Source organism: Colletotrichum abscissum (genome assembly GCF_030869225.1).
Source record: "Colletotrichum abscissum strain IMI 504890 chromosome Unknown Scaffold_9.1, whole genome shotgun sequence".
Taxonomy (NCBI): Eukaryota; Fungi; Ascomycota; class Sordariomycetes; order Glomerellales; family Glomerellaceae; genus Colletotrichum; species Colletotrichum abscissum.
The window spans coordinates 477,396-491,043 of NW_026850536.1; the positions used below are offsets into that span (position 1 = coordinate 477,396).

The window sequence follows — 13,648 nt, forward strand, 5'->3', positions numbered from 1 at the left end:
AGCGAATCGGTTACATCTTGAACGCGGATTAGCGTCATTCCAATGGCAGTTCTGCGATGGCTGACCGCCGTATCTTTCTGTCAGTACGGATACGTACTAGATAGACTGGAGACACGTATACATGGCCCTGGGAAAGGACCGAGGAAGGCGAGACATCAACAAACAGCAAACGACAGTGCCAATGCCACTTCCAATGCCAATGCCAATGACTGACAGCATCTTGGTCCGCCACCGGCTTGGGATATCTCTCTCCTGGAGAGAGATGGACACGGCCGGCCTTGACTGATGCCCCTGTGGTCCCTCTCTCTCTCTCGTCGAGTGCGCCGCCAATCCGTTCACCCACCCGACCTCCTCACAACCTCTCACCTGTCGCCCTCCAGCCGACAGGATCAGGATTGGCCAGCCAAGAAAAGCTGGTGATGCACACCACCAAGTCCCTGACGGCACACCCTCGCCCAGTTCCTTGTCACTCCGTCCCACACCCCCCAAACTCTTACTCCCAAGGGCCCGAATCCCCCATTCATCCCTAGCGCGCAAAGGGACCTTCACCAGGTATCCTTGACTGCCCCCCAACTTGGCCATCCCGGCCCAGCCTATCCCATTGCCCATCTCATCCTAGAAGCCGCTAGGAGGGCGGCGGTATGCTCACCAGAGACCTGCCTCTATCTGCGTCTACTCGGCGGTGCAGCTTATTACTTACATCCACTCCTCCGCAGTATCTAGACCAGGCTCCATTCCACGTTCTCCTTCCACCACATTCGACATTTGTCCGTATTTTTTTGCTTCGCCATCCAGTCGGTCCAGAGGTTTACAGGAATAGGAAGCTTTTCTGGTTATCTCTTACCGTGGCCGAGACGGTCATGCACCCGCTTCCATCACCGCTTCTAATCACAGCCGGATCCGGTCCGCTTCATGTTGCACCGTTCGTCCCTTCGCAATCGCAAAGTTCATGCATCAGACGCAACAACAAACGCTACAATACCCTCACCAACCTCCCTAGCAACACTGTGCTACTCTTCGATCAACCGATAAACTGCGCTACTTCAGCCTCGAGATAGTCATCATCGTCTTTGCCATTGGGACAGTCAGCCGAGCCGATTCCTTGCACGAAATTCGACCCGCCCGCTACGTCACGTCTCGACCTTCGACGACGCATCCTTTTCCTCGCTCGTCGTGCCCTCCGCGGAGGTCGACGGGCGTGGATTGCTCCAGTCCATCATGAGCCTCTATACTGAGCCACCCGAGTTGCGCAGTTCCTCGCAGGACAAGCCCTCGCTATTGGTTTGTTGGTGGATAACCTCATTCTGCACTGTTATTATCCTACTGCGGGTTGCCGGCCGCTTCATTCGAACCGAAAAATTATTTCAAGAGGACAAAGTCGCAGCACTCGCCCTGATCCCTCTATGGCTCCGCATGGTTTGCGTGCATTTTGTCTTGCTCTACGGGACTAACAATGCCGAATTTGACGGCATCGCATTATCCGCGGAGGTCGAGCGCAGGAAGGAAATCGCAAGTGGTCTCGTGCTTGCCAGCCGAATCTTCTACGCAGCAACGTACGTAACGGAATCCCCTTCATGAGTTCCCTTTTCATTTCTTATTCTTGTACTTTTTTTCGCCTTGCGCCCGCAACACTTTATGCAGCAATTTCATCACTGGATCCAGTGGGACGGTAGGATAGCTTGCTAACGCTTTGTCTGTGCAGACTGTGGATTCTCAAGAACACTATTTTAGAGTTCTTCAAGCGTCTGACTGGCGTCACTTGGGCACGTTCCTACGAACAGACGCTGGTGTTCATCAGATGCACCTTGGTCGCAACCTTCATCGCCATTATCATTAGCGATTTGGCGGAATGTCGGCCTTTTAATCACTACTGGCAGGTTACTCCTGACCCGGGTGGTCAATGCCGCCAAGGGTTCGCTCACCTCCTCACCATGGCGACTTGTAACATCATCACCGACTTGCTACTGGTCTTCTTCCCGATTCCCATTATTCTGCGCAGTCAGATGAATGTGAAGAGAAAGATTCAGCTCACCCTGCTCTTCTCGCTTAGCCTGGCCGTCGTCGGTGTTACTATTTATCGTGTCCCCCATGTCATGAGGGCACATGGCAAACAGCAGCTGCGTTCCGTGCTGGCATCCGTTGAGCTCCTTTTCGCAACAACGGCTGCAAATGCCCTAGTCTTGGGCTCATTTGTTCGTGATCGCGGCTTGAAGAAACAAAAGTTCAAGTACGGCTCTGTGGCAGAAGATTCAATAGATCGCAGAGGCTCCGACTCGCGCCGTCCCACTCTCCATCGTCATTGGGGAAGTGACGAAGATCTCGTCCGAGATGTCGGCCTTGGTGTTGATCCTGACCTACGAGAACGCGATGAGGAACGGGACGAGTTCGACAACGAACAACAACGGTACACTCCCGCACCAATGGCCAAACCGTTTGGCGAGGAGCTGAGACAGTGGCAATTCCCTCAGCGGCAACGAAGCAATGCCGAACGCAGCGACGCTTCTCTCTTACCCCACGACCTTTCCTCCTCAAGGAGCAACTCGACCACGACACCGCGCAGGGTCTCCTTTTTCGACGTCGGGGGTTTGTTATCAGAGGAACAGGTTGGAGTCGGCCAGACATTCCGCAGGGACAGCATTGTCTCAAGCGTGGACCCTATGGCATCTAGCGTCCACGGTGTCCCGTCACCCACCCTACCCGCCGGATCGAATGGTTTACGTCGCGGATCAACAGCACTCTTGCAAGATCTTGGCGGGCTTTTGGGGCCCACGAAACCGTCGCGACAAAGATCCAGGACTGGCACGGAATTGCAACCCATTCCTCAATCGCAACACGATGATCATCCATCTTACAACCCTCGCCCCGGCGAGCCAACACTTATCGATCCTGGTGGCTTACTCAAGTAGTTTGGCAACAACTACGCAGAAGCTGACCTGTGACATACCACACAATCACCTAATTTCAACACGTTACGACCACGAAACTACGACTATATTTTATGAGACAGTACATGTATATGTATATTGACGATCTCGGCGACATTGCTGGGGGCTCTTTTTGGACATGGGGAGTTATGGAGGTTTAGAGCCTTTGGCCGGCGTTTCTATAGGTCAATGGGGGACCGGATACGACCATACTTTACGTTTTGGAATTTTTGGAGGAAAGAACTATTTACGACCAACGGGAAACGGGCGTTGGAGGAAATCCCCGGAGCGGCCTTCACGATGATATCTGAACGCCGTCGTTTTTTGCTTCGCTGTTTATCGTTATATATACCCCGGCGCAAATAGCCGTCATGTTTTGTACCTGAACAGCTTGTTCCAATATCATCACCATCTACAAAGAATGAATGACCAATGACTCTTTATCGATAGCACTTTCCCCCCCTTCTTAATCATGTCCGCTTGCTTTTTTCCCGCAACTGCAGCAATGCGAGAAGCTCGGTCCCGGAAGGCGCTTTCCATGATGCCTGGTCCCTGCACGACGTTTGTCGCGCATCTCGGCCGACGACCCTGTTCCCTACAAAACGTCAACGACTGACTCTTGTCGCATTCTGCCCGCTGCCGGCAGAATCCCTTCTTTAATTACCCCTGAGGCACGAGTGTACCGTGACCATGGTTCTTGTATCCTTTCTTTAGAGTTTTCTTGGCCAATTACGATTTTTTCCTTTTGATTTTTCTTGGTATTCTCTTTTCCCTGCTTTGTGGTTGTTGTTCCGAGGACCGACGGGTTGACTGCTCTATCTGTTCTATCGCGGTTGTTGATCTATCTGTGTCTGCCTGACTCGATGGCGGCCGCTTGACGCTGGGCGCCTGACTCTTCCCCCCTTTTTTTGGAGGTTCAGGAATCCCTAACCTCACATTCCAGACTTCAGACTCCGCACTCCGTGCTTTATCCCTGAGTTCAGAGCTGGGTTCAGAGCTGGCCCGAGAATCCTACTACGTCGTGGGTATGGTTCGGGACAGGAAAGCATGAATCACTTTGTATATTGAGGAGTCCTGTTTTGGTGAGGAGGTTGCTGGGTTTGTGGAGGGCGATCAACCTAGGGGTTTAGTATTCCTGACTAAAACGATCAGGAGGCTGTTGATATACGCGGTACATGGGAGCCCACATGGCACGTGTTGAAGATGGATAGGAGAGGGGGGATCTTTGATAGATTGTACAGAGGTGTTGATGCCATATATTAGCACCTCCATATCTATATCCTTCTCCCCTTTGTGGAGGATATCTACTGAAAATTATACGCGGTGGATGAGGGGGCTTTTATGTTTCCTAGGTTATGATCGGTTATCTGATAAGATATAGGAAGCTCATCCGGTGGTGACGCGTAGGGTGTTCATCCAACGTCTTGGTCCCTGTCCTCTATCTCTGCAAATTTATCAGTATTATGGAGCTTTCGATTCTAGACGCGGATGGTATCACGGGTTTTGTGAAGATTTTCCGTCCTCGCACACCTCCCTCCCCTCTACCCGGGACTAGGCTCCCCGTTTCACCAGAGATGAAGATGTATCGAATGAGTAGCCCAGAAGAAGGTGAGTACCTCGGATGCTTTTCAGTCTGTTGGTTTTGTTTCGAGGCCAGTGAGGTTGGCTGCGAATCGAGACACATGATAAGGATGATGTTGCGATGTTTACGTCGTTCAGAGAAAATATGCATGTGATGAGTGGGTTAGATTGCAAAACTTTGTAAAGGTGTTGTTGACGAAGGTGGGACTTGGGCACCGGAGGCCTTGCGAAGTAGCTGAGAATAGGCACCAGGCAGTGTTTCTGTGGAGGCTTCTCTAAATTCACTGCCCTTGGAGATTGTCGTTCAACGTCATCGAGTGAGGATGCTTCCGACAACATGGCATTGGGTGACTGCCGGATCTGCAAGAACTCGGTTCAGTCCCTTGTACAATTGAGGAACATTTTCTGTCAATGGCTGGCCAATCCGGTCTCAGAGTCTCTGGTGATGGATGAACATTGAATCGACATGTAGCATAGACTTTCAGAGGGTTGCGGAATCAGCCATAACGGTACCGATTCCGTTATCGTCTCCCCCCCCCCCCCCCCCCCCGGGCAAAGCTGAAGGAGTGACGACTGTATTTAACTCACATCGTATCTCACTTAATCAGTCAAAATAACGAGACGTGGCCCCCAAGGAGAACAAAACGATGTCGAAAAAAAAGTAAGTTAGTTATATTGTCCATGCAGAGGAAGCCCTCCATCTCTTTTTTTGGTTGTCGTACACAAAACAGCAGACCGTAGCCGTACCCTCAACGCCAGACTCAAGAGTGATGCAAAGAGTATACTGAGAACTCCCTTTCCCCCGTCTACCAGGGCGTCAAGTCATCCTGCCGGAAAGGTGAGTCCCCAATCCCGGCCCCCACGTCGACCCCGTCCCTCCCGCTTTTCCCCCTCTATCTCATGTCTCGCCTCCCCCCAACCACATGCGCTAGACCCCGTTCTTTACACGCACAATCTGTAACTGGCGTAACGGCCGGCCGTCTCCGAGGTGCGGATGATCTTGACGACGTGCCCGCGCTTGAGGCCGAGGTACTTTGCGACGGGATCCTTTTGCAAGATGCGCGGCAGCTGCGTCTCCTTGAGGCGGTAGCGCTTGAGGAGGGCAATCTTCTCCTCGCGGCTGAGGAGGATGTGCTTGGGCACGAGCTCGTGCTGGGTGATGTTGACGAGCAGGTCGTCCTCGAGGAAGCACTCGACCTTGGCAAAGGACTCGATGGTGACGAGCATCTTGCGGGCGGCGGGGGAGAGGGGCACGTGGGTGACCATGATGCCGGACGAGTACTTGTTGCTGATGAGGTGGTGGATGAACTTCTTGATCTCCTTGATGCCGAACGTCGTGTCGGCGAGGAACTCGACCCAGAGGGTGCCGCAGTCGGGCGTCGGGTTCGGGTTGTTGGGCGTCGGGGGGGGTGTGAATTTGCGGATCATGTCGGCGGAGGGGTTCGCGGAGAACTGGAGCTTGCCACGGCTGAGGGGGGCCATGATGTTAGTACTGAGGACTTTGATAGATCAAGGGTAGACGTACTTGACGCTGCCGTCGGCGCTGGTGTACTCCATCTTGAAGCGGTCGAGAGAGATTGTGAGTTCGTCCTCGGCGAGTTCATAGCCCTGCGATCCGTCATCAGCACAGATGTCGCCAAGAAGTACATCGTCCGCCGGGGTAAAGATAGCATCATTCGCATGATGTTCCTCATCGATGGAAGATCAGGGAGTCCGTACGCGGTCCGCAGCCATCTCGTGGGCTGTCCTCCATGCTCTCCACAGTCTGGTGACCTCCTTATTGACGTCCTTCTGGTCCGACATCTTCGCGATGCTGCGTCGTTGAAAACTCTTCCGTCGAATTCGTGGGTCAGTAGCGATGCCTCTGTCGTCGTGGGTAATTTGGGTAGATCCAGATGAGGGCGTCGGTGGTGGATTGGTTCTTGTCGCGACGAAAAGTTCGAGAACCTCAAAAAGGATTGGCGTCGCAAAACAGATTCAGCCAAAAAGTTCTGGCGGCGGAATCAGCCTTGCAGGCCAGAGCAAAAGTTTGAGTGGGGCCTTTGGACTCCGATTGCTTAATCCTGGTTCGGTCCCGGAAAGCAGTCGGGTTCTTCTGGAATAACTTGGAAGAGGTTAATCCGAGACAGAGACAGCCCGGAACATTCTGGACTTGAAGATGAGGTACGTACCCTACTTCTGAACTGACAGATCCCCAGCAGCGTTAACCACCTAGGTGGCAGGTGCAAGGTGCACGCTCCAGCCACGGCTGCCACGGGCCTTTCAAGGGTCCAGAGTCCCAGTACACGCACGTGCCACCTTTGAGGTGAACCCCACAGTCAAAGTCCAGGATGGCAGGTGGCCTTACCTTCTGGAGAAGGTACCTGCCACGGAACCCAAAAGAGTGAATTTCAACAAAATTGGGGGATCCTTTTAACGAAAAGTTCACCCTTCGCGTGGTTAATTCCGATTCCACTTCTCCGTCCTCCATCCTCCACATCACCAATCCGACTTTGCTGTCCACCCCGACTACGGCAGTGTGCGCATTCGCCAGCTTTGTTTAATTGATCATCTTTTGCATCAATTAACAAGCTCCTCCCTACCTTCACAATGGCCGACACCAAGCAGGCACCTGCTGCTGCTCCTGCGGCAGCAGAGACTAAGACCGAGACCAAGTCAGCTCGTCCCACCATGCCCGACGAGGCCGAGTACCAGAAGAAGCTCAAGGTCGCTGAGAAGGAGCATAAGGAGGCCCTCGACCAGCTGGTAAGTTTCATCTCCAATTCCATTGGCGACTTGTTCCTCGAATCCCTTTCCCGACTGGGAGAATCGCAGCCGAGCACCAGATACCCGGAAATGACACATTGCCATTGGATCGCAAATGGCTCACACAATTCCTCCCCTAGAGCGCCATCAAGGCCAAGATCGAGATTGCCATGCCCAACAAGAACAAGGAGCAGCAATCTCCCACCCAGAAGCGTCGCGCCGAGCTCATTGCTCAGGCCAACGAGATTCGCCAGAAGCAGGGCGCCGGCAAGAACGCCCGCACCTCCAAGCTCGACCAGATCAAGCGCCTTGACGAGCAAATGCGCTCCCGCATCAACGAGCAGAAGACCGCCCGCTCCAAGGTCAACTTCAAGAGCGTCGAGGAGGTCGACCGTCAGATCGAGAAGCTCGATTCCGAGGTCAACTCTGGCCGCATGAAGATTGTCGACGAGAAGAAGGCCCTCGCCGAGATCTCCTCTCTTCGCAAGCTCAAGAAGAACTTCTCCCAGTTCGACGACTCTCAGAAGTCCATTGACGACCTCAAGGCCAAGATTAAGGAGATCAAGGACTCGATGGAAGACCCCGAGGCCAAGGCCATGTCTGAGCAGTACAACAAGATCCAGGCCGAGCTGGACGCCATCAAGGCCGAGGGCGACGAGGCCTACAAGAACCTCTCTTCCCTCCGTGACGAGCGCACTAGACTGCACAACCTCCAGAACGAGAAGTACGCCGCCCTCAAGACCATCAAGGATGAGTACTGGCAGCAGCGCAAGGCGGCTCAGGCCCACGAGCGCGAGGCTCGCGAGAAGGCCCGCGAGAGAAGGAAGAATGAGGCCGAGCGCTACCAGAAGGAGCGCAAGAAGGCTGATGCCGAGAAGTTCCTCGCCGACGCCAGCGACCCCGCCTACCTCGAGGAGATCCGCCGCGCCAACAGCCTCCTCCAGTTCCTCGACCCCACCCACAAGGTCGAGAAGGCCCCTCTCCAGGCCGCCAGCGGCCTCACCGCTCAGGCTTCGCGTACTGTTGACGACTCGGGAATCAAGGGTATGAAGGTCGTCTCCAAGAAGGACCGCGACGAGGACTTCTTCCCTGCCGTCAAGAAGGGAAAGAAGGGCAAGAAGGGTGGTGCCACCGAGGACAAGGCCGGCAAGTTCAACTGCCCGCCCTCCGTTGTTGAGGACTGCGCCTTCATGGGCATCGATCCCCCTATGGCCGCTTCCGACGTCCCCGCCGTTGCCGAGAAGGTCAAGGCCAAGCTCGACCACTGGAAGAGCGACCAGGAGGCCCAGACTCAGCGCGTAAGTTCTCCTTTGCAATCATTGTTTGATTATCTCTCCATTTTGCATACTGACCCAACTTTCAGAACATTGAGAAGGCGAAGAAGCAGCTCGAGAAGCTCGAGGCTGACGAGGCCAACGGTGTCAGCAACGGCGACTCGGTCGAGGAGGTCACCAAGGACCTCAAGGAGACCTCCGTCGAGGAGAAGGCATAGTCTTCTCACTCACTGACTCCGTATACAACTTTTGCCTGACTGAAACCCACTGACTCTCAAGCCTGTCTTATCTGCCTGACGTCCTCGCGCAGATATTATGGACTGGGGGGAACGTGAACTCTCTCACCTCTCTGCCTCTTTGTCAACACACACCTCCCAACCGATACACGCATACGACACACCCCTTTCTTACAAAAAGCACCACCCTTGGCATTTAAAAAGAGGAAAAAAGGAAACTTCTTTCGGAATCAAAACACTAAGGGGGGAGGGGAAGATTGCAAAACCTTTTTATAAACTCTCTGGCCTGTTTTTGCGTCTTCCTAGCCAAATTTGTCCCTCGAGGCAAAGTGGCTTTCTTGTACTTAGCAGCTTTCTTCCCCCCTCCCCTCTTGTACCGTTTGTAGTTCCAGCCATACACTTTGAAAACAAAAATGAGAGGTAAAAAGAGAGAGAGAGAGAAGCTTTTTCTTCGATTTTATAAAAAAACCACAACCGTTTCAGGTTTTCACTTGTCGACTGTGCCCTCACCGACCAAACGCACATGTCGGGACGGAGATTGGAGTTTGACCATGATGTTCGAACCAGATGATGTCGGCCACTCCCTCCCTGTGTGTTGGTTACAGGAAACGACTTCGTTCCAAAGTAGAGATGAGAGAGCTTGATCAAAGCATGGGAACGGCTCTGCTCAGCTCCCCATCAGAACAGGGCTGCCCAGCGTAATCATCCCACCTGGTAGGTTCATCTCTACATCAACAAAGCCAATATAGCCCAGCCGTCGACGTCCATTGATTGGCCTGTTGTATCTCGGGCTGTCCTCGTCGGGCAGGCGTGCTTGCGCAGCGGGCGAGGCATGTCATGACGTGACGTGCTGGAAACGATTCCTGGGGGTGCGGTTGGGGGGACTTTGAAGTTTGAGCAAACACGTCGCGGAGGTATCATGGCACGAGACGAGTGGTGCGCGTGTAGCCTCGGTAGTAACGCTTCGAGGTCCCATGGTGCAATCTCATGACGTCCTTTGCGTGCAGAATGATGCGTGCAGAATGATGATCATCGATCGGTCCTCTCGCTTCCCCTCCCAGTCTTTCACCACAGATCCGGTCACGAAGTTGCATGATACGTGAGACGATATTTTATATGGTTTATGGATTGTTGCTCTAGCGACCACTGGTTTGAGGGCTGTTGATCCTGTAGAGAATTCCTCCCGTAACATCCAAGAAGAGGAAAATGAAATAGTACCCGGCCTGCGCCGTCGCAAATGCCAAAGAATGCCCTCTTTCCGTGATCCGTACTCCGGTGCCTACCCAACCAAAGAGACTGGAACAGGATGAAACCCTCAAAAAGGATACAAACGTACGAGACTCGATCACAAATTCCGGGTTGTCTCGAATATAGTAAAGAGCAAATGCGTAAAAAACCGTGGGTTCTCCAAGGCTACCGCTACGCTTTGCAATGCATATATGCCTGCTTGTCCCGCTTCAATACACCAAAAAAGACCGCTGATGCAGTTCGTGGGTCTCATCAAAATAACATCGTAGGAAAATTGCAAAGACGCCGTGATTCGTACCAATATGATATTCGAACTTCAGGAGCTTCTAGCTCTGGATGGTCTCTTTCGTCGATCTCGGCTTTCATGGGGGCCCACCCCATCCATAGTATGCACCGGCACCTGGAGGTGCGGTTCGTCCATATCCAGGCGGTGGTCCTCCGGGATGTCCAGGGTGTCCCATGGGCGGTCCCATATGCGGCATGGGTGGCATTGACCTTCTTTCTCTTTCCCTCAAGGCCGGTGTTCTCCCGCCCATCCTGCTAGGCATCGGAGGCATGTCCATGCTGGGCGGCGGTGGTGTTGCTCTCCCAAATGGACCTCTGTCATGACTGCTAGGCGCAGCAATGGCCGGAGGTCCGCCTGGAGGAGGCCCGCCTCCTCCAATTCTTCTTCCAGATCTATTCTTGGACCCGCCACTGAGGGCGCTCAATGGGGGATCCTTGACAAAAGGGTCATCATCGGGAGGGACGTTCAGCTCGACCAGACTGAAGAAATACTCGAGGACTTCAGGATATCGTTGCACACTAGATTGCCAATCCTCGTCAATGCCGTGCTTCAATGCAGCCTGCGCCTGGGCAAGCTCGCTAGGATGAGGAGGGGCGTGGTAGTAATGGTATGCGGTGGCGTTGATGCGTTCGAGGTTAGCGGCGTGAGCTGTCTTTCGGCGCTCGGTGAGTAGACGAAAATATTCCAGGATGTAGTCTTGCGCGTGAGCCCGAACCCAGCTCCTGTGTGTATAGTTAGCGAAATGTGTCCTCCATAGGTAAAGATGAAAAGTCGTTCATACCGAATGTCGGTGTATATAGACTGCATCATGCGCTGCTCAGCCTGTTTTATGGCAACATCAAGTCCCTTGGCCTCGCAGTCGCAAGCTGCGGAGGCAGGGGCGTGGCATATAGCACAGTCCGGATCCATCCTTGTGGTAGTCTTGCGCACACGCGGAGTGCGTGGAGTGCGCGGCCTGTAGTCTCTGTGGGAATATGAATACATCTTAGCGAAGGGATCACCAGATGAGACACGAGTGGTCTGTCTCTAGCGGAAGTGGAGAAGAGGTGAAGATGAGAGGATATTGTACAAGGAGGTCAAGATGGGTCATCTATTACTAGTACAGATGTCATTATTTCTCCCGAGACCCTGAGCTTGGGTCTCATGGAGAGTGTTTGGAGAGATTGGGGTTGGGGATGAGGCTCGGCAGCCAGGGCAGAGGTAGTGGAAGAAGAGAAGAGAGAGGAAAGCGGTGATGGACTGACCTGACTTAAGAGATTATTAAGAGGGGCCGGATGGTTACAGCCCGGCAGAGCGTCGGCGGTAGGGTGCGAGAGTGAGGGAGAGAATATCCGTAAGGTAGTTGGGAATAAACAAAACTAGGACGAATAAAGCGAGTTGCTCCTGTGTGTTGGTGCTATGTATCCTGCAGCATCGAAGCATGAGACAATAAGGCAAGCAAGCAAGTGAGCAGGCGAGCAGCGAGAAGCAGACTAAGGTAGGCTTCCTAAGCGTGCAAGCAACAGAGAAAGTCGAATGGAGAGTAACGAAGTCGTAGTTGCGGTCGTGGTAGACAAACGGCGGGCTCTCATTCAACGAGAGGAGCAGAAGCAGAAGCAGAAGCAGAGGATGCGGAGGAGACGTGGGGAGAGAGATAGCTTGATCCACGAGGACGCAGGTAGATGAAGAGAGGATCGAATGGGAAGGGGGGTTTTGACTGCAGCGTGAGTGTCGTGGCTCGAATGCCAGCAGCTCCCGATATGCAAGTCTTGGGGGGTCTGACGATGGCCCAATGAAGGGGACGCCAAGCGAGAGAGGTCGTCTACCCGACCTAGTCTCAATGAGCTTCGATCGGGGACCCAGTGAGAGGCGGGCTTTTGTTTCTTGAGGTATACGTAGGCAAGGTAGGTCTAGACGTCTGTTTGCCAAAGGTGACGGGCCGGAAGAGAAGGGATGGATGGTAGAAGACGATAGAAAATTGTTAAAAAATTGCAGTCAGTCGGTAGGCGAGAGGAGAGGGAGAGAGAGAGAGAGAGAGCAATGAGAAGCACCTCAGGCCAATGAGTGGAGGGGCAGATTATGTGTGTGCGTTGTCGCCGCCCCTCGTTTGTCCTTCCGGTGCCGTTCCCGCCTTTAGCTTTGGGCTTCAAGGCGGTCAAGGGCCAGGGGAGGAGGGAGAAGAACGGGCAAGGACAGGCCGCAAGTAGGAGAGCTGCAGCCAAAAGAAGTCGCGGGGCGGTTTGCAGTGAAGCGGGGGTACTTTACAGGACAGGAGGTTGGGTGAACCACTTCCATTACCTTAGGTACCTGTACTCCCTACCTCCTTCTCCGTATGCTCTACGGATACAACCACTGGGGAACTAAGACACCGCCGATGGTCCAACGGGAGACACCGAAGAGGAAAGAAAGCGGAGAGGGGCAGGAGAAGTCGGGCGGGTCAGCGTTTGCAGGCCGAGACGACCGGCGGGGTGGGGTGGCTGGTCTGCACCTTCCAATGCTCCTCATCACCCAACTTAGGACAAACTGCGTAGGTACCAGGCCATCAACACCACCACCCACCTTCATTGAGGGAAAGTTTGATGCACAAGAGACGAACCAGTCCACACTACAGGAAGGAGGGGGCGAGCAACCATTGTATACCTATCGATCAGCTGGGACCCAACTGGTTCCATCTGATGCAACGTCCGAACGTGCGCTTCCAGAACGCCAACGAACGCCTGTCCAGGACCCGGCCCAACTCTACCTTACCTTAACTTGCCTTACTTACCTTACCTACCATAGGTACGGAGCACTGCCAACGCCATATCGACATCCCTCACTCGAATACCTATGCATACGCGACTACCTTCAGCAAGATCCTCTTTGCTCCGGCGATGGGTGCTGTTTTGCCAATGTCCCTACAATGTGCTGGGTCATGGGACTAGGCTGGTTGGCTCACCGCATATTGCCCTACCTCATGCACCTCGCGTCTCGATTAGAGCCCGCTGCAGGCGCGCAGAACATAACCGAACAATCCCCTTTCTGTCAGATTATGGACTCGTAGAGAAGCTGTGGCAAGCCATCATTGGTAAGCTGCAGTAGCATTGTCATACCTCTCTGTCTGGGTCGGTCGAAATAATTTGCCTCACAGTTGGCCCCTCTTGGAGCCGCATCTCAAAGTCGAGAGATGAAGGAGTGACGTCGAAGAGGCTGAAAGGACAAGCGAGCTCCCATTTCCCTTTTCAGTCTTCCCATCTTCCCCAGCCAACTCTACGGGAGCTTACGAGGCAGTGCACGCCGCCGGATTTCATATGTCAGCCCCAGTTTGTTTCCCAATGATTTGGGCACTGGCCAGTTTGACAATCCCGTCCGGTCGTTGATCCTGGTCTCACAACG

General features: G+C 53.6%; 5 protein-coding genes across 5 annotated transcripts; 3 read left to right on the top strand and 2 right to left on the bottom strand.

Annotated features, from left to right (window-relative positions):
* Positions 1-1,086: 1,086 nt before the first annotated feature.
* CABS01_04661 (uncharacterized protein) lies at positions 1,087-2,906 on the top strand (the record flags this gene model as incomplete). Its single annotated transcript, XM_060538031.1, has 2 exons — positions 1,087-1,553; positions 1,703-2,906. Coding segments are annotated over 2 exons (1,671 nt in total), but the record flags the coding sequence as incomplete, so codon positions are not given.
* Positions 2,907-5,447: 2,541 nt separating this feature from the next.
* CABS01_04662 (RNA polymerase Rpb5 domain-containing protein) lies at positions 5,448-6,308 on the bottom strand (the record flags this gene model as incomplete). Its single annotated transcript, XM_060538032.1, has 3 exons — positions 5,448-5,973; positions 6,031-6,113; positions 6,225-6,308. The coding sequence occupies 3 exons, from the start codon at positions 6,306-6,308 to the stop codon at positions 5,448-5,450; spliced, it is 693 nt and encodes a 230-aa protein (XP_060389694.1).
* A 786-nt stretch (positions 6,309-7,094) lies between these two features.
* Positions 7,095-8,742, top strand: CABS01_04663 (nuclear segregation protein; the record flags this gene model as incomplete). The annotated part of the gene is made up of 3 exons (XM_060538033.1): positions 7,095-7,250; positions 7,391-8,548; positions 8,614-8,742. 3 exons carry the CDS (start codon positions 7,095-7,097, stop codon positions 8,740-8,742), a joined length of 1,443 nt encoding a protein of 480 aa, XP_060389695.1.
* A 1,628-nt stretch (positions 8,743-10,370) lies between these two features.
* CABS01_04664 (uncharacterized protein) lies at positions 10,371-11,278 on the bottom strand (the record flags this gene model as incomplete). Its single annotated transcript, XM_060538034.1, has 2 exons — positions 10,371-11,016; positions 11,076-11,278. 2 exons carry the CDS (start codon positions 11,276-11,278, stop codon positions 10,371-10,373), a joined length of 849 nt encoding a protein of 282 aa, XP_060389696.1.
* A 1,489-nt stretch (positions 11,279-12,767) lies between these two features.
* Positions 12,768-13,316, top strand: CABS01_04665 (uncharacterized protein; the record flags this gene model as incomplete). Its single annotated transcript, XM_060538035.1, has 1 exon — positions 12,768-13,316. The coding sequence occupies one exon, from the start codon at positions 12,768-12,770 to the stop codon at positions 13,314-13,316; it is 549 nt and encodes a 182-aa protein (XP_060389697.1).
* Between the last annotated feature and the right edge of the window lie 332 nt (positions 13,317-13,648).